Here is a 21,264-nt window from a genome sequence, read left to right as displayed (position 1 = left end):
GTTAACAAAAAAAACAAACATTTATTTCCACAGACAAGTCTCCATTAAGCTGCTTTTTATAAAACTTGAGAAGAGTTTTATAAAATAACAGGTGTGTTTTACTGTCTTTACATGTAGCCCTGTTTTACTGTGTAATCACTCTTTTGTAAATGTATATAGTCTTGTCTTTGTACATGCAGTGTTCCTCATGAATCCTGTTCCTTTAGGTTCTGTATTTTTTGCTCGTACCTTTTGGACTGTTTCTCTCATTTTTGTGCTTTGCCAGTAAAGACATTTCCTCATTACCTCTCCAGACTGTGTCTTGTACTTGGAACCTCTCTTGAACATCATGCCACATAACAGAGGATGACAAGTATTTATTGATTGGCAGCTTTAGTATTACCAGTAATAATTACTTTACTGACCTGAGGTGCTCAGATAGCTTGGTAGTTATTTAATAAATATTTAAAGCATGGGCATTTTGTAAGCTTTCCAGGAACTAGAATGCACTTCAGTGCAACTCATCTTAGTCTACAACATGTCTCCATGCAGTTCCTTGCAATATATACATAGAAATTGCAAAAAGGCCTGTAGAGTTTGAGCTACAGACTCTACAGGCCTCAGCTGAATGTTGCCTCATGTTAAATGTTAAAGCTGTTGACAGTACAATGAGAAAAAGACTGGACAAGTATGGCCTGTTTGGAAGGGTTGCCTGGAGAAAGAAATCCTCTCTGAGCATTGCAGCACGGGTTGCAAGCTTGCATCTAAACAAACCACAAAACTTCTAGAACAATGTCCTTTGGACAGATAAGATGTTTGGTTTTCTCCAAATGTGGTGCTGTGCATCATGGCCAAAGACAGCATATCAAGACAAATACGTCACAGTAAGCATAGTGGTGGAGGGATGATGATTTGGGATTGTTTCACAGCCAAAAGGACCTGGGCATCCTCTTCTGTACACCACAGTGTTCTAAAGTCAAACATGAGGCCGTCTTTCTACTGGATCATCACTCAGTTTTTTCACACACTTCTGCATTTTGTCTCAGTTTTTGTTGTTCTTTTTTCTTTTTATTCTTTGTTTGTTTGTTTTTTAAAGAATAAGCAGGACATTTTTTTTTTATTTCAGAAGGGTTCCATATTAGTGACAACAAGAACTTTAGCTCACCTCTCACTTGCCAGAGCCTCATTCTTGACCCTAGCTCCTGCCTTAACCCCAATATCTCCATCCACATTCGCAGGGCTGACAGAAACAACATCAACCTTATATTTCAGCAATACAGGGGACAAATGATAAACATGTAAACGGGAGAGAAAAGGTCAAAAGGGAGAAGCTTTTGTTTTAGTGTGGATGTGTTTATGTGTGTGTGGCTTCACGGTGAAAGTGGCATGTTCCATTACCCGACCATGATTTAGCTTACTCTGAGGTAATAGTCAGTCCTGGAGGGGTCAGCAGAGGGCCAGTGTGGGAGAGGAGGGCATGTAGGGAGAGAAACGAGAGGTAAACAACAGAATAAGAACTGGCTTGAAAATTGAGCTTAGCAAGAAAAAACAGATGAAAAGAGCAAGACATGAAGAAAGAAAGAAAATGAAAAAACTGGGCATTCTTCACAAAGTGCCGTTGTTGATGGACATTTTGGCATATTGGCAGGAGTGGTGCGGTTTGGGTTGGATGTGTGTGTTTTGGGCAGGCATTTGCTTTTGTGACAACGACAGGCCAGGCTGGCTGAGCCGTCACTGCAGAAGCCTTAGCAGCACACAGCCACCTGTCCACTCCTATCAGCGCTGCCTGTGTCCCTCTGTCTGGCCTCCACAAGCAGGACGGAGCGTGACGAGAGGATGACAAAAAACGAAAGCGAGAGAGAGAGAGAGTGGGGGAACAGCAAGACTGTGATAGGATGGAACAGAAAATAGCAAGAGCAAAGAGCTTTACTGTGTGATCGGAGACCGAATGGAGCTGCGTGTGAATTTGCAGTGACAGGTCTGTCCCCCTTCACCAATGCGTGGGATGACTGTCCACTAATGTCCTTCACTGTCCTCCAAGTTTCTCAGCGTGATTGGTTAGTCACAGCCTTGTCAGTCAGTGTTTTCATCACTTCAACATTTGGGTGTATTAGAAAGCCAATCCTGAGCCGGACATCCAATCAAATGCCTCTTCCTCAGATCGCCGTGCGATCGCTCTTATCATACGCAAGGCAACCAATGATTCGTGTCTGGACGGAAGTCAGCTTCAAAAATTATTTGCTAGAGTTTCTAATGGTATTCTTTTATGTGAATTATTTCTTTTTGTCTTTAAAATATACTTAAAATAATCAGAGTGTTAGGATGCCTGGGTCGTTGACACAGGGTTTTTGAGTTTATTATATTATTTATTATTTCTAGTCTTTGGTTTCTTTGAGTTCTGTCTTATGGTTTATGTCTCTGTCTTCTCTAGTTGCTCTGTCTCCCCTGTCAGCTGTATCCCCTTGTCTAGTTCGCGTCTCTGTGTATCCTTAGTTGCTATATCCCCGTGTCCAGTCAGTGTCTGTGTCTGCCCTGGTCCCACGTCTTTGTTTCCTCTGTTGCAGTGCGTGTGAGTCTGTGTCTTTAGTTCAGTCTGTGTCATGTTTCCTGTTTTATTCTGAAGGTCCTTGTCTGAGGTTAATGTATCTGGTTTCGCTTCCCTTTGTCTCGTTAGGCCTGATTTGCCCCAGCTGTGTTTCCCTCCTGTTACCCATTCCCTGATTGCTCCCTCTGTGTATTTAAGCCCTGTGTTTCTCTGTGTCTGTGTTGTGATCTGCTGTTTATTTTGCTGTGTGTTTTGGCTGCCTGTATAAGTTATTTGGATTCTTACTTTTGTTCTGTTTGAGTTCAGTATTAAAGCTGTTTCAGTTTACGTTTGTCTCTGGAGTCTGCACCTTGGGTCCTTTTCCTGCCTGCACACAGCCGTCACATAACACAGAGTTGCAGTTCCCTATGACATTCATCATTGTGCACCTTAAAATACACAAAAACCTTGATGCCTCTTCTTCTGGAATCTCAACAGGAAACAAACAGATCACTTTGACTTTGTTCTGTTTTGGCAAGGTTACAGCATAGTGAGGAAGAATTTTTATTTTAAGCTGTGAACAGGTACCCAAACCATTTGTTTCCAGTACACTTCGCCTCCTTTTTAAGCTCTCTAATAGCGATTGCCTCCTTTCTATAGAAGACAGCCATGAATCTGTACACTACATATGCTACATTCACAGTCAAACTGCATGTTTCTTTGTGCTTCTCTCAGACATTTCATTAATCACTTAAACAGAGGTTCCACAGGAAATGTATATCAATATGAGTACTTCTACATTTTCATAGCTTATAAATATGTTTATCTTGTGTTACTGAGTATGTTCAGGCTGTACACAAAAGTTATACGCACAGATGTTGAGTGTATGCTTTAGGAGGCGTGTATTTCTCCCAGGAGTGGCTAAAGAAAAGGCAGAGGGTGTCCGCTCATCCGTGACAGATTTAGTCATAAATCTGTCGGATTAATACACAGCCTCTCAAGGACTCTTATGGTGTATGTTGTTGAAACACAGGAGTCACTTAAAGCCAGACTCAAGGTACAATTTGTCTTTGGCTCGATTCCACATCGCAGTTATTGATGTCACCAACACGTGTGTGAACACTTAAACATAAGTACACGTGCATACAGGAGAAAGGAAGCTGAAGAAAAGGTGAATGAGAGGAAGATGAAATGGAATACGGCAAATGTTTTGTTTCAGAGGAACTTTTGGGAAGATTTTTGTGTGGTAAATCTACTTTGTTTTGCAGCAGCAGACAGATATAACATCCTTTAAAGGGTTCTAGCTGTGATTTGTGTCCACTACCCAACAGGAACATTGTAGTCCTCTGCAGTTTTCAATTTACAAATGGGTTGCATTTGTTTATTTGAGACATAAAGACTTGGAAACATTATTGGTGAGCCATTTTCTCTTTTTTCCCATCTTTTTATTGTTAGCTATTTAACTGACCACCGTGGGGGAAAAGGTTTTACTGTCAGTCTCCGTATTTATTTTCATCCTACGGGGATATAAACTAACAGCATGCATCCTTTTTTCAGCTATTAAAGATGCCTCCCAAACACGTACTTCTCTCTTTATATGGAAATGGAGGTCCAAGCACTTATTTTCTGGCCACCACACTATTGTCATTCCAGGTAGATCTGTTTAGTTTACTTCTACGTCCAACTGGCTTCCCCGAGGCAACCTGTATCTGTAGACGTTAACAAAGCGCACAACACCGTGGGCATAGAAAGCAGCAATGAGTTGATTTTAACTCATTTCCATCTTATTTCTAAAGGAATAGAAGAAAGATTCATTTGCTGTGTTTTTGACTGGTGGCAAGGGTGTAACTCATTGCATATGCCCCCAAGAGGTCTCTTAAAAGCATGAGTCTGAAACTGCTTAAATCCCTTGATGGAATCTGACTCATAAATTAGTCTCAAAGTGTTTCACATGAGCCAAATTGACTGATGGAGTTAAGTTTGTACGTTGCTATGACTGCCGAGGGTTTTAACTGAGAAGTGCATTGTGCTTGATGCTTGAGAGTCCATTTCTGTCTCTTCACTCACTCAGGATGTGTTGTGAGGATCTCACATTGCACCTCACCTGTGTGAGGTGTGGAAAAGAGCAAAAAGTTATTTTATTACATCCAGATCAATTCTTTCCCCATATCATTGATCATTTATTGTAACTAACAAATTAATACCTCCCTTGTTTCAGAAATGCTCATATGGATCCTGCTGCTGTCTGATGCTCCAGATATATATAATGAATTCATAAGAAAGACAGCTACAAACACATGAAAGTATTAAACATATCATCTCTACAGTGCACAACAAGACTAGAAAATGCAAATATTTTAGAAATTACTCCAAAATGTGTTTAAAACTTATATATTGTTGTTTATTTAAACTTTTTTCTGTCCGGAAATGCAGGTAAATAACCGTAATTTGTTGATTTAATCAACTACTAGTTTTTGTAAAACGGTAAATGTCAAAATGTATGCATACCAACAAAAATTATCATTTTGATTCAAGAGATTGCACACACAGGTGGATTAACCATTAAAAACATGACTGTATCATGAACCTTACATTGGGAAGTGGTCTAAAAAAATTGATAAAATTATTATTGTTGAGTCTCAATATCTGATTTGGGGACATATTCTGTCCTTATTTCCGTATTTTTTATATATTTTTATATATGGTGAATATAGAAATATTCCACATGCATGTGAGGTATTCTGTGATTTCAGCTCACATACTGACACTGGCCAGAAATTCTTTGTCCACATCTCAGCACCAAAACGGATCTTCTATAAAACATAAAATATAAATGACCAGAATATGCAGAAGTCAGGTTTTGCATACCTGATTTCTTTAAAATCCAAACTCTTTTCATCTTGATTTTGTCTCTCACACTTACCTCTTCAGTATCATGTCCATGACAGACTGAGATTTTTCTAAAATTCAGTGTCACAGTAAAGTATTTACCTCAGCTAAGACAAAGTCAGTAATAGGTCAGATTAACAAGATTCACCATAGCACATATTCCATATACATGAACAGGGACTGGTGCATTGGGGTGTGCATGCTCTGTTACCACACTGTCAGATATACCACAAACAGAGACTGCTGATAGCTATTGCAGCCGAGTATATTCAGTAGAATTTCCTTCTGTATGTGTGTAAGTTTATAGCACAGCTTTATGGAACAACATTATCGGATATTACCCTGTTGCTTCATTCAGGTTACTCTATCGCTCTCGCTTTTTATGATATGAGTGTTTGCGTCCTTGCATTGTGCTGCAATGGCATATAATTTGCACATGCTCTCGTTTGCTTTTGTGCTTTAGCTCTGCGCTTGCTATCTGTGATGCTGAAAAGTGTACGGCACTGTAGCTTGGAGTCACACTCTCATAATCACAACTGTTCTGTTTGACAGATGTGAAATTTATTTTTGCTTCTCACCACAATCTGTTTTCAAATTTTCTTCACGTGGTAATCTATAAAGTGGCAAATGCTTCACTTTAAAGTAGAAGTGCGCTGTATGAAATTAGCTCATGCTGCCAGTTAACTTATGACAGTGTTTTCCTGTGTGAATTTTTGATGGCAGTGATTGATGTGAGGCAGCGCGGCTTCAGCTTGGCATTGCTGATGTGTTTGAAGGCTCTCTTTGTCAGCGGATAGACAGTGCAGTAACATGAGTGGCATCATACTGACTCATCAGCCAAGTGATTGCATGACTTCAGTCTTACTGGCCCTGCCTCAAGACAACCCATCAAGTATTTATACAGAGCAGGTAAAGATCAAGATTCTCTCCAGCACCATCCTGCACAGTCAGTCAATCTCATATAGTTCGAGGTGGCTTCATCCATTCTTTCTTTTTTTTCTTCTTTTTTTTTGTTTGCCCCTGCTGGTAGACAGCTGAACATTGCCCATATATCCATTAAGCCTCTGTGCTCCATAAAATTTAAAGCTATAATTCACTGCATGCCTGAAATTGCAGTGCTGACAGTGCCTGTCCCAGTGAATCAGAACTCAGATGAACGAGAGGTCTAGAGATGTCACCAACATAATAAACAGGGCTTTGGCCTACAGCCCCTTTTCTTTCCCAAGCCTGAGGCCCCAGGGCAGGGCCGAGGCTAGTCCCCGTCTAACGGGCACGACTCTTATTGATCCAGCAGGGATTGATGTCCTCCAGCGGCTGATTTAGCTCCCCCCACGGGCCCCCATGCCTTTTCTAAAAGGTTGGGCTCAGTAAAACATCCAGGTGTTGCTCTCTATAGGTTAGCAAGTCTTCCTTGCTTTTTTCCTCCTCCTCTTCTTCCTCAGTTTCAGGCTTATGCCTATAGTGGTAGTGTGAATTTCAGTCCTGACATAGTGAAGCAAAAATGGTTTGTCTTTACGAACTCATGCTTTTGGAAAAGTGCTTGCAGTAATGGGGTGTATTTGTTACTCCCTTTAAGAAACATCATTGTTCTTCCTCCTCCCTTCCACTAACATCTACCCTCATTTTTCGCTGTTTCCTTATTGTGGCCATCTCACACTCCAGCCCAGACATTTAAACCTAAATGCTCTCATTGTTTTCTTTAAGCTTCTCAGTTAGGTATCCGTCCTCTTTGATTCTGTAAGCAGGTGGAAAGTGTTTTTATTTAACATTCATTCAACATCTTTATGGAACCATCACAGCTTGAGTGAGTAATCTGAAATTTGTGGGGTCTTAAGAAGAAAGTCTCAGATACTTGATCTGCAAATCTAACAAGATGCGGTAGCTGTTTCAGTTCAGTCCCTAGATGTTTTTGTGGGCTTACCTTCCTTTGCTGTGTTTCTGACCCACTCATTCTCATTCCTATGCTGCCAGAAGCAGCGGATGTCACAGAGATATGCACAAGGTGTCCCTCAGGATCTGTGCTGTGATTCACTGGTTGCAGCAGTGTAGGATGCTGTATGAGAGGCTAGATTTAATTTCGTTTTGTTTTGTTTTTTATAATTGAAGTCTTTATTTGTTTTTAACATTTCACAACACAAAAACAAACAAAACAACCAACAAACAACAACAGAAAAAAAAAACTCAAATCAGTTAACTCAAATCTTTAAGTCTAATTTCGGTTTTTTTTAATGTTTTATGCTGTTTAACTTTTTTCTCTCTGATTGTTAGTTATATTTACACACAAAGCATCTTGATCAAGTTCATGATGGCAGTTCTTGCTGTCCTGGTAATGACGATGTCTCTGACTTTGTGACTTTAGTGTCACTTTACAAACGTGAATACAACCAAAAAGTGGAGAGAAAAGTAGAGGAAGTAAGAGGTTCCGAGGACAATCGTAGAGAGAAAGGTGAAGTAGAGAGATGGTTCCTCTCGCCCATTGCTCTTGTCATGAATGCAGTGTTGCAGACTAGAAGGGATGGGGAGGGGGCAATATTAATGTGCACTGTATCATTCATAACAGTAATACTGGCATCACTTGCTGCTAAATAGCATCATTTGTCAGGCGAAAGGGCTTGGTGTCACAGTGTTAGAGATAAGCATTAGAGGGATACCTACGCTACACACACACACACACACACACACACCCAAACACAGCTGTGTATATGTGACTTTAGAGGACATTGCACTGACTTACATTCATTTTCTTTACTCCAACCTAAACTATAACCATTAGTTGCCTTACGTTAACCAAAACATAACATTCACCTTACATGTTAATACTTCAACCTAAATCATGACCCAAAGTATTTTACACCTTTTTTCTTTACCCACAATCCTGAAAATGAATCCTAATGTTAAACTAACACAGCATAAATAACTTGAAATGAAAAAACACAGTGTTTCAAAAATCTGTAAGAAAAAAACCAAAACAAAATGATACAATTAACCACTTTTCTACAATTTGTCGTTTATTGAAATGTCTAAATCTTTTTTTCTACCTTAATTTATGCTAAGAATGTCTTTCACCAAAGTATAATATCCTAATACCTCAGAAATTTCCATATTTGAGGACAAAATAAATTATGTCGATCCTATTGTCTTTATCTAAGTACACCCATTTTGCTCTGTTAATGTCTATAACCTTAGGCAAGGTTAAAAAAAATCTGTTAATAAAACAAAACTGACCCACAGGAGCCAGAAAAGAAGTTCTCAGGCAGTGTTATTGGTCTCTGCACTAAATCTCTATGTAAAAAATTTATTTATTGCAATAATATATAACTGCACACATATTTGGTGATATAATATATTAGCATCTAGAGCAGCCCTTCGTTTGTCTAATCAGGGCAGAGAATCTAACTCATATTCTCAGTAAGTTGGTCTCGGTTCATCTTTCTTCTCAGCAGTAAGAGTTAATCTTCCACAAGACTGTCTCTCATACATAGTCTGAAATGAACATTTGTTATCCTTCACTCAAGTGTATGTCTACCCACGTGGAGCAGACAATTCGTTCACAGTCGAGAGGGCCAAAAGGAGGAGGAAAAAAAACAGTTATTATTGATGACTATGGGGTAAAATGCTTAATTTGCATCGTCTTCAACCAAATTATAACTCATATTGAAAGCAGCTGAATTTGCATAAATCTCATTAGACTGCAATGAGAGGGGTTCATAAATCGTTATATTAATTAGTCATTTTTGCCACCCTTTCATAAGAAAATGGGGTGTATTAATAAAACGAGAGGGGTGTGTGATTGTGAAGCCTAATTGGTCACTGTATTAAGCAGTGTGGTGCGCAAGTGACAGATTTGATTTAGTTTGGCTTCACTTCTGTTGTCTGGCCAGGGAGGGGGGACAAGTGTTTGTGTCTGTGCAATTATTGAATGATCTGTTTATTTTCTCTTCTGTCCATGCACTCATTTTAAAAAAACAAACCTGTTCCTAATTAACAGTCAAATGCTTACCTCAGCATATATCACCCTGAGGTCAAGAGGCAGTCAAAGAAAATTACACCCCAGATTAAGTTTCTGTGTTTCCGTGAGGTTATCCTGTCTTGACATTTAGGATAAATTCTCACATTTTTGAATTTACAAACAGCATTTTTTGCATTAACAGTGTGAGCACAAATAGCAGTTACAAGGCAAAGATAAGCCCACAGTGTTTTGGTATAGTCTTCTTCTTCTTCTTCTTCTTCTTTCGGCCGATCCCTTAATCTCCCTCCATGTCATCCAACCCGTGACAACAATCCTCCGCCTTTGTCTTTGGCCAACACAAGCACAGTTTCCACCGGCACCCTGTTGGCCAACAACACTGAGGACGGTCATTCTTAACCTGGACCCCGACCGATCATTGATGAGCCGTGTGTTTGATTTGGCAAAGATTTTTGCCGGATGCCCCTCCTGACATAACCCACATTTATCTGGGCTTGGGACCAGGGAAATACACTGGCTTGGCTGGGTTCTCGCTCTAGTCCATCCATTCATTTTCCCAAGCACTTATGCAGCTAGTGAGGAGGGTGCTGGAGCCCATCCCAGCTATGATAGGTTGAGAGGCAGGAAACAAACACGGGCAAAGTCTGTCACCGGACAGATCAGAGGCACAGGGCAGAAATGAATAGGAATTTCAAACTAGGTATCTGTGAAGTGACAGTGACTGGTATCTTAAAGTATTTTATGTACTGTATGTTTTGGACTTTAGTGAGGAAAACCTTGCCTCTGATATTTGTGAAAAAGCTTCTAATCCTTCCCGGATTCATATATTTCTTAATTTTTTTAATATATATAATATTATTTACAATGCTGTGCACAGGCAGTTTGACCCTGGAGGGTAATGAGCCTTGCCAACCAGCTTGGAGGTCTTGATACCGTCTTCTGTGCCGCTCTTAAACACAGCCTCATGATACATCTGTCCAGCGTGGCGGATTAACCTGCATGATAGCACGCCACCTCTGGTTTTGATTAGCCAGCTTCTACTGTTTATGATGAATGAAGCCCGTGAGCTGCTGCAGCTCCAATTAAAAATCCTTTGCTCCTGCACGCTACTGCATTTCTTTGTGCTGAGCCTTTGTGTGTTTTCAAGTCGTCTTCAGCCGTTACACTACCAGGACATCTGGAGTTTTACAACATATAGTTGTTGTGGTTCTCTCTTTTTTAGTAGGTTTCCTTGAATATAATGTTGAGAAGTCAGAGTTTCTGTCACAATCATGGTACCTTGTTAACTCTTTTGCATTTTATTTTGATGTATTTATTTATATATATTTTTTTTTTTTTGATCAATTTTTAATGCAAGGCTAACTTTTACATGTAACATGCAAATTGGAAATTCTGATAGGACAACTGCATTTGTGTGAATATTCAGGAATTGCATGCTCTCACAAATCAGCGCTTTCTAAATTGGCTCAGTCATTAAAAATTTGTTGATGCCTACTTTGACTTTGCAGGACTTCTGACCTTTGACTCTCTCGCTGACAGGTTCATCGGTGGCCCAGCTGAAGGCAGATGATCCTGAAGGCGAACCCCTCATCTATGGGGTTTCAGGAGAAGAGGCCATGAAGTATTTCGCTGTGACCAAAGAAACCGGTGTGGTCTGGCTTCGACAGCAACTCGACCGTGAGGTACAAACAAACAAACTCGTGCACACACATACTAAATGCTACACACACGCTCATACATTACCAAAGCAAATGCACCGGGTACAAGAAAAGACACACAGAACAATTTTGAAAATAGGATACGCGGCGTAAATTATCAAATGATGAAAGAGTCCCGAAAAGTGCAAAACAATGTGAGGGGAAAAGCACAAAGGACGTCGAGCTCAGAGTGGCTTCTGTAGCTCCTTTTTGTTTTCTGTCTCTGATTTTCTGCTCTGCTCCTTTGCTTTACATGTCTATGCAAATTTTGTGCTGATATGGATCTCTGTCTCCACCAGACCAAGTCAGAGATGCAGGTTGAATTCTACGTGAGTGACAATCAAGAGGTAAGAGACCGATTTGCACTGCGTTCATAGTTGTGACACATTTCTTCACACGCTGACATCCTGCATATAGCCTGACCTCATATCACACAGAGGCCTTGCAATCTGTCTCTTTTTCAGTCTCTCACTTTTACACTTACCCTTATTTCTCTTCCTCACATGACACCTGTCCGACTCAACACAGTATAGTTGCTGAAACAAGTGACATTCCACCTACTCTCCCCAGCGAGAAATCTGTCACACACCTGTCCTGTTTTCTTTGACTCTGAATCGTGGCTTTGTGTCACATTTACATTGACTCTTTGTCAGGAAACGTGTGGCAGTGGCTTTGGAACTATTTAACCAAGGTGTTTCTTTCCCCAGGTGGTCAAAGACACAGTTAACATCCAGATCGGAGATGTGAACGATAACGCCCCAAACTTCCACGGGCAGCCATACACTGTCAATATTCCAGAGGTGAGGATGCCCGGACATTATTTACCGATTGTACTCGAGTGGAAATGAGACTGTGATTTTATTCATTACTCTGGTATACATGAAAAAGAAAAGTCATCATATGCAAGACAATTTCTGTATAATTTGCTGGTTTTTTGAACATCAAAACAATGTCAAAGTAAACAAAAAACTTTTATTTCCAGTAGAAGAACATTTTCCTCTGGAATCTGTACTTCAAACTGATGAAAACTTTGGAAAACAAAGAGCTGCAATGAATTTTCAGAAACACTAAGAAAACATAAATAAAATTCACCTCACCGTCATGCCTATTGCAACAGCTGTATCTGCACGGTGGCTACGTCTGATTTATGGTGATCATCTCCTATTCATAGTGCATTTTTGTCTTCGCCATGCTGGAAATAGCAGTGTTTTGCTGCACCTGTGATCTTCCCACGATTTCAGGAGTTGTCTTCCAGCTAATGTTTAGAGAATGTGTACAGCCTCCTTTGCAGGGAAAAGAAAACTCCAGTGCAAACCTCAATCTCTATTCTCTCCTTTTTCTGTCCTCCCACTGAATCGGCTACCTTCCTTCTCAGCTCTCACTTCTTTCCATCTTTGTGTCTCGTCTATGCCCTCTCCCTCATCTAATCCTTGATATGAAGTAATTGCCAGAGTGGAGGACTTCAAACAGGGACTGAAATCCACACACACACACACACACACACACACACACACACACACACACACACACACACACACACACACACACACATCCACAAGTCTTGTTGTGTTTATATTGAGCACATACCCCTTTGTGAGTCTTCACCAAATCTTCAAAGCCACTGGCTTTTTCTCTCCCAATCCATAAAGTCAGGCAAATAAATGGGAGAAATAAGGACTGTTTAGACGAGGCTGTTTAGATCACCCACCAGGGAAGATTCTCTCAGGCCATTGCATTGAACCGCCGCTAAGTTGTGTGGGACTCACTTATAGTCCACATGCAGACGTTTCAAGCTCTGCAAACAACAGGATTCAGTTTAGCCTTGAGAAAGCCATTAAACAGGGCTGCGTTTGACCCTCAGTCACTCACATACTGTTAGTTCCCTTGCATCACTTACTGAATTACTACTGCTGTCAATCCTGGCATCCTATTGATTAAAAAATTTAAGCTTATTTGTTTGAGGCTATAGAGAGTGGAAATAAATCATACTCCAGTGTAGTCCCAGGCAGTACATATATCCGAGTTTTCCCCAGCATTTCTTTACATTGGAAATAGTGTAAGCCTGTAAAGTGAGCCATCGCTGAAAAGAAAACATGCAAACCATGTGTGTGTGTGCAAACACAATGTTAGACTAATGCAAGTGAAATATGTTTTATCACACATCTCAGTGAACTAAACTGCGTACTTTGCTCGACAAAATGAGACACTGCAATTTCATTCATATTTTCACGACTGCGTTGCAATCACAATGCAGCACACAGTCCAATCTGTACGCACAGAGCTCTTTATTAAGCCACTCTCTTTTCCACTTAAATCCTTTGCCAGTTTTGGCAACTGTTTTCCTTCATTTCAAGTCAGCCTCTTCCTCATTTTGCCCTGTTTCTCCTTCCTCTACCCTTTTCGCCACCTTATATTATTTCTCAGCAACTTTAGTTACCTGCATTTTTATGGCCTCATTACTTCCGTGACCCTAAGCGACCTTTAGCGGGCAAAGCAAACATGCTGCAACATCACTTCATCATGCTGTCACTCACTGGACATGCCACAATGACTGCGGGTTAAAGTGCCATCAGCGCATCAAAGGAGAAGATGGGAAACGGCGATGAGTGTGGAGGATGAAAGAGTGGCAGAAGTAACAAAGCAGAGGCGACAAACAAAGGATTCAAACAATGAGATTTACCGCAAGTGACAGAGAACGCAGGACGGAAAGAAAAGACCAGAAACAACACAAAGATTCTCGTGGGTTTTTCGAAGAAATAGGACAGGAGGTGTTATGAAGTGAGGCTCGACGGCACTGTCCAGATGAAGCAATGTGAGTGGCAAGGTGAGCAGTGCAGGAGGCAGAATAGCAGAGAGTGTGTGTAAATGTCATTTTAATTTGTAGAGCCATAAAGAGGGTGAAGGGGAGCAGGTGGGCTGCTAGCATTCCCTCTGTCAGTGCTAATGAGCTCGCCAGATTTACAGCATCCACACAGTTAGGCAGCCAGCAGCAGAGACCGGATACAAAGAGCGACAACTATTACCTAAAATAATGTTTTGATGGAACAGCAGATGGGCTACAACACAAATCCATTACTGGATGTGTCACGGTCTGGGGGGCAGACCGTGGGGGATGTTGGAGAAAGGACCCAAACGCTGGACTTAATGAAATGAACAGTGGGTTTATTTACAGTGAGGTAAATGTACACCACACATTGAATCTCCAAAAGTGCTCCCTCGACTCCCGTGACGTGTCTTCTCCCAAGTGCTGGTATCCCGTGCTCTCTGCCCCTGTGCCTTCACACACCCCGTGTGTCTTGCAGTCCTGTGTTCCACTCTCCTGAGGAAAAAACACAGACACAGCCGTTATGGCACCAACTCCAGCAGGCATACACTGACCAGCACTACAAACACTGACATGGAGTCTAACTCAACGATCCTGCGCCGGAGGAAGCTCCATCGCTCTGTTAAGTAGCTCCCCCGACGATCCTGATCAGAAGCAGGTGTGTGGTAAGCTAGGCGTGACCAGCAGCTGGCAGGGCCACACCCATCAGGCCTGCAGGTGGCTGTCCTTCATCCTCCAGCCTCACACACATACACACACCAGCATTGAACACAAGAACACAGTGCAGCAAACATACATCCAATACACTAATAACAATAAAGGTCCACACTGTTCACGAACCCCGAGTCCCCGGAACCGGGTCCGTGACAGGATGAGAAGGCAGAGTGAACGTACAACACACTGAGAAGCATTTTTTCACATTCCCTAAACTCAACAAATAGTCCTCTATAAAGGGAGCCCTCTGTTGACAAGCTCAAAAGCTTTTGCTGAGTGTGCGTCTGTGCAGCACCGAGATCTGAGCAATTTGGAGCCCATCCGTTATTTAAAGACCAACCTTCCCAATACCTCACACACTCCTCAGCTCAGCTGCCTGACCCTTACACTCACCCACCGGGAGCCGGTCAGTGCCACTGAAATAATATCAAACGCCACCAGAAACAGCTTCTGTTAAGTGCGCCCAGTGTGTGCCACCTCCTGCTGTTCAGACAATCCTTGTTCTTGAACACAGTTTCCTTCTTTTTTATTTTTTTAGTCATTTATTCTCATCTAATCCTCGTTCTCTCCAGCATTTTTTTGTCATTCTCGCTTACGCACACACACGCACACACACACACACACACACACACACACACACACACACACATATATATATATATTAGGGGTGCAACGATATTCGTATCGATATTGAACCGTTCGATACAGTGCTTTAGGTTCGGTACGCATATGTATCGAACAATACAACATTTGTAATTTATTTTATCAACTTTCCTTCTGACATGCTGTCTGTGTTGAGCGCTCAGTGAATCTGCGTTCGACTAGGCTGCACTGTCGAGCACAGATCTACTGAGCGCTCCACACAGACAGCATAGTCAGAAGGAAGAGCGCAGGGCAAGCTAGCAAGACAGAAGTTAAGCTCTCCTTGCAACATGGACCTCCCCCACCCTCATTTAGATCTGGCGTTTGGAATTATTTTGGTTTTCATGTGACGTATGACCCTGAAGGTAAGCGAGTCATGGACTAAAGTAAAACAGTATGTTGGATGTGCCATGCAATGCTCAATTACATGGGTGTGAACTAGTGTGTTAGCGCAGTTAGCTCGTTAACGTGTTGGCCGTCTAGCCCCATGCACGGGGCGATCGGCGGTAGCTCGTTAACTGAGATTTGCCATGTTGTGGCGTTAAGGTCATTTCAACGAGATTAACCTGAAAGCACTAGTGGGAACACAGCGAATATGACTGCACATTTACGCCGACATCATCCTAGTGCAAAGACAAGTGGAAGCAGACAAAAAAAAGCAAGCATGCTACTAACTTTAGCCGAGTCATTTAGACAGCTGTTAGCACATGATTCTCCTTATGCTGCTGAGAATATAGCCCAGAAGAAGCGGATAGTATAGCTTTTATTTTGGAAGGAGACATTTCTCTGTAATAAACTCTCTTTTCCAAAGATGAGTGATTCCTCAATCAGATACAGGGCTTGCAATATCGCTAGCCCGACGTCCTGGGGCTAGCGATTTTTTTCAGTCGGGCTACCAAAATCTATCTCTTCCCTGCCCGTCGGGCTATTGTAGGAAGGAAAAATATATGTCAATGCTTTTGCATTCTTTCGGAAATGTAGCTGGGTAATTATGTCATTGGCATCGGTGAGCCACTGTCAATATGTGACATATTGAAATCGCGTTTGAATTTGTGCTTGTTTTTTTGCTTTCACTTTGCAATCGTGCGAACTGTGTATAGAGAGCGACAGCACTGATCTGTGAGTGATGATAATTTGTGCACCAATTCCTCTGACATCGTCTTATTAATCGTTAGCTTACTATGCAAACATGACAAGTGAAATCTCCCGCAGCTTACACATGTGAGAGGTTGATCGCGCAGAGAATCGCTGAGCTTATGTGAGTGCGTGTGTAAAACCAGCAGCATATATATTTTAGTTCTGCTGAGCCAAATAAGACAGGTCAGGGTGAAGAAGTGACAGCCAAAGAAAAGCTTACCACAAAACGGAGAAGTTATGACAAATCAGACTATAAGGCAAAAAGAAAGTGCAGCTTTATGGTTTCATGGACAAAAGAATTTCTGTGGCTGCGATATGACGAGCTAAATAACCAGGGCTGCACATAAGTGGTCCGCAGGTGCGCATTCGCTGTCAAAATAAAAAACACGCACAAGGGTTAGGGTTAAATTTAAAAACTGTACTTTTGAGTTAAAATATATATTTATAATTTTAATAAATGACAAATTAAAAAGGCATGAACATTTTTTTGTATCGAAAAAATATCGAACCGTGACACCAAAGTATCGAACCGAACCGAACCGTGAATTTTGTGTATCGTTGCACCCCTAATATATATATATATATATATATATATATATATATATATATATATATATATATATATATACTTCACACAGATACATTTATTCAGAGTTTATAGCCATTATCTCTACTCAGTTTCCAATGACCCCTGCAAAGCATCACTATAGTAAAATGTGCTTTTCTTTATTTTGGTTGAGCCCTCCACTCACAATATTGCAGAATTCAGATAGCATATCTTTTTCGTCCTCTAGTCAATACTCTCATTCACCCCTCCCTACAGTAAATATGCAATGCAGTGGAATCCTGTCTTGGATAACGCAGTAATGATGAACATGAGATTGTATAGCCGACTTCTGACCAGCGCTGTAATGCGGTGCATAGATGGATTAAACGTATTGGCAAACAAGCAGACAGGCAAGAGGCTCCTAGTGATATATACCCAAACTTTATCTGTTTACTGTCTCTCAGGTATGTCAGGCAGGTGAGCAAATCCCTCCTCAGCCTCTATTTTCTATCAGCCATATCTCAGTGTCCCTCTCTAACCTACGGTAATCTCTGATGAACTATGGCTGATGATATAAAGCAGAACAACCCAAGGTGGAAACCCTTCAGGTGAAAGTCAGACATCTAAAGAAAGAAAAGCCCTCCATTCTGGCGAGTTGCTGTGCCTGTTTTTGTTTCTTTTCTTTTTTATAGAAATATACTATTAGGACTCATTCTTAGAAACTCTAGCTAGACAAATATCTATCTGCTTTCTCATATTTTTGATTAATTAGAGGGTTTTACCTGTTTATGCGTTTGCTTTATAAACGTGTGGAATTCAAATCTTCATTGTTTTAGCTTTCCGTTGTTGGCTACTACTTTCTCCCACAGGTTTGAGATGGATAGCATGAAGACATTTCACATGCTAAACACACAAACACAGAGGCAAATGCACTCATATTTTAGATAATATTGGCAGAGGGTGTTTGAGAGCTCCTATTATGCCTGCGAATGAGCTGTTTAGTGCTTGATGTAGGCTTTGGCAGCAAAGCAGAGGCACCTGCTATTTGATGTGCCCTCTGTCGCTGTCAGGTAGAACATAGACAAATCTGTTATATTCCTTTCTTCTTTGCCTTTGTTCACTTCTGAAAGCTGAAATTCAATCTCTACTATTTTATCACCTTCTGCCCTGTATCTTAGCGGGTTGCAGCATCTGAAGGTAATTTGTTTACCAGGTAAGAAAAAAATATCTTAGCCTAAAAAGCAAATACAGTATATGGATGCCTTATATCTTTACATTTGCAAGGTTGTCTGAGAACTTGAAAACAAAAGTCTTGCTTGTTGTGAAATACATTTCTTTTGAAATTATCCTCATGAAATATGTGTTACTGAGTGTTTACATATCCCACATATGCACTGCACGCAAACACAAACACACTGCACAGAAACACACACCTGCTTTCGATATGAAACTCGCAAACTCACTCCCTTTCTCTTTCATTTTCTCCCCCTCTCTCTCTTTTTACCTCCTAAAAGTCGGATTTGGCCCATAATTATATTAGTATCATCTCTCCTGGTCTCTCCTATGGTGAAATTGAATCTAGTGGTTACAGAGCTGAGTGGTGGCTGGTTGACAGGCGCAGGCCTCGAAGAGAATTCTGCTTGACACTAAGACCCTGAGCCCCATAGGGAGGGATGGAGGGATTTATGAAGAAAGAGGAAAAAAAATGGATAAAGTGAGAAGGTTAAATGGGAAGCAGTCAATATTTTACTCACCTAAGGCACCATTTATAACTTTCCACTTTCTACAGTTTTGGTGCACAGAATCTAATCCTAGGGAAACGTTGTACGTCCCCATTTTTGGAGAAGAAATGGGATGCTGTTCGAAATGTAGAGAAAAACCAAAAATGATTTCTAACCACGTAAAGCCTTTGGCGCAAATAGTATAAAGTCCGCTTGAAAATCTCGTAACTAATTAAGCAGAAAGGCGATGAATAATATGACTGGCAGTGTTGGGGTAATTGTTACTTTTCTTAAAAGTAGTGCAGTACATTACCTAATTACTCACCAGAGAAAGTCATTCATTACACTGCTCATTACGTTACTCTCTTGTTAATCTATAAAATGACCTGAAACACATTGGCTCATAATGATGTTATACAAACAGACTGTCCCAGACCCTATCGTAATGAGGACACACATAGGACCTATGAACACAAAACCGACAATAAATCGACAACGCAACGATCAAAACCAGCCTAAAGACACTTCAGTTGACACAGTGGTTCTATTTCAGAAACATAAACAGGACTGCTCGTCACTGCTGTTTTTTACCTGTTGAAGTTCAGGCTCTGGCTGCTGGGCCGGGGTGGGAATGCACTCATCTTTATCACTCTGGGTTCTTGGCTAGCTTTGCGTTAGCTCGCTGTCTGTGCAATTCCTTTCAGCGGACTTGAGTTCTGTCAGCAGTATAATGCAGTCGTTTCCATCTTGAACACAGTTTGCGCTTTACCATCACTCTCTTGTCCTTAAAGTAAGTCCATATCTCTGCAGTAGACTGCTCCACCATTTATTTTCCTGCCCTCACACACATCTGACATCAGTTGACTGTAGCACAACCGCGCAGAAGAAAAAAACCGTGTTTTTTAATTTGCCCAATGTGCAGATAGGGGCAGAATCTTTGTTACTTTGTTACTTTGCAAGTAACAACATAATTGTATCTGTAATGTAATGACAAAAATTAGCACGTGGCACATTAATACGCCTTACACCCAACACTGAGGACTGGGTGTGGGGAGTGGAAAATTGAGATCTATGTTTTGTCCTCTGTTGTCAGCTAACAGTTTACATCATGCCTACTTTTCTGAAGTGTTGCAATAGGTAAGCTGAACTTCATGTCTGCATTGCTCATTCTGAATGGAATAGGTTCTTTTCTTTTTTGACTGATTAATTTTTAGACTTCAGTGAGCCTTTCTGGACAAAATAGCTACTTAAGGGAGTTGTCAGAGAGATTGTCGAGCCTGTACACCAATTTTTTCCCGCATCCTTTCCAGTCCAAGGGTTAACACAACACATACTGCCAGGGCATCACATACTCTGCCATTCGTGAAGGTAAATCACCTTCTCTTCCTCTCTTTATCTTTCTGTCATTTACTTTATCCCGCTGAGCATGAAGAGCACCTTGATTTGTGTGCTACGCAGAGATGGGTGGAGAATTTGTCTGTCAAAAAAGGGGAGGGCTCATGTTTGCGAGTGACCATCGGAAAGTGTATTTCGGGGAGAGGGAGACAAGGGGAGAGAAAAAGCGAGGAGTAAAGAAAGTAAGGTGAGAGCACACAAGGAAAGCCTGGAAAGGGGCAAGATTGAAGGGAGAGGGAGAACGGTGTGCACTCCCAAAAGCCATTAAAGTTTGATTCACCCACTCCTCACTCTTTGAATAAATCAACCTGTCGTTCCCTCTCTCCCTTTCTTTCAAGTCTGTGGTTCCCACCTCTCTGTGCCCACCCCCACCCTGCCTTTGGCACTCTCCTTCTCTCTAACACTCCGTTAGCAGAATTGTGAATTCTGACGAGTTTTGCCAACATAAAAGACAGCTACGCATGTTGTCAGTCCCTCCATATTTTGTAGCTGCTTGTGTTAATGTTTATGTGTGTATAGGAGACAGAGGAAGATAGAGTGCTAGCTCTCATGGCACTTTTGTGTTTTTTAGACCTTTCAAATACCCGATTTAATCTGACAGCATCTGTACGTGTTGGCTACATGTATGAATGAGCACCCCGGTGTCTTTTCCATAAGTACTTATCTCTTTCAACACAGCACATTTAACGGATCGGCACAAAAGATTAGACCAGTCTGATCTATAATGGGACGTGTTTGTGTGTAGTGAGCGCTGATGTTTGTTGTCACTTTTGAGTTGTTCAGCTCACTTAAAAGTTTGGTGAATAGGATATGCCGCAGAAATATGGGAAAATATAGATTTTTGTCCATCATGTAGTAAGAAAATTTTTACTTAATTCAACCACATCATTTGTTGTACCGTCTAATCTACGGTGTATGACAAACGTTCTCCATCACTGGTTGAATGAAACTGTGAGACACATTGCCGTGAAAGTCACCTACAGAGTTTGGCCACCATGTGCCACGACGACAGCGTCATTACACCTCTCTGAAACTCTGTGTGTATATATATATATATATATATATATATATATATATATATATATATATATATATATATATATATATATATATATATATATCTACTAGGGGTGCAACGATACTCGTATCGATATTGAACCGTTCGATACAGTGCTTTCGGTTCGGTACGCATATGTATCGAACAATACAAAATTTGTAATTTATTTTA

At 41.0% G+C, this 21,264-nt stretch overlaps 1 protein-coding gene across 1 annotated transcript in view; it reads left to right on the top strand.

The window, feature by feature from the left end:
- Positions 1–21,264, top strand: part of cdh23 (cadherin-related 23) — a 196,456-nt gene that overhangs the window by 36,197 nt on the left and 138,995 nt on the right. Inside the window, exons 4-6 of the mRNA XM_082556277.1 lie at positions 10,899–11,041; positions 11,356–11,403; positions 11,764–11,856. Of these exons, the coding sequence (XP_082412403.1) occupies positions 10,899–11,041; positions 11,356–11,403; positions 11,764–11,856 (284 nt within the window). The remainder of the gene's footprint in view (positions 1–10,898; positions 11,042–11,355; positions 11,404–11,763; positions 11,857–21,264) is intronic.

Source organism: Aulonocara stuartgranti (genome assembly GCF_965226115.1).
Source record: "Aulonocara stuartgranti genome assembly, chromosome: 13".
NCBI classification, from domain to species: Eukaryota; Metazoa; Chordata; class Actinopteri; order Cichliformes; family Cichlidae; genus Aulonocara; species Aulonocara stuartgranti.
This window is presented reverse-complemented; position numbering and strand designations above follow the sequence as displayed.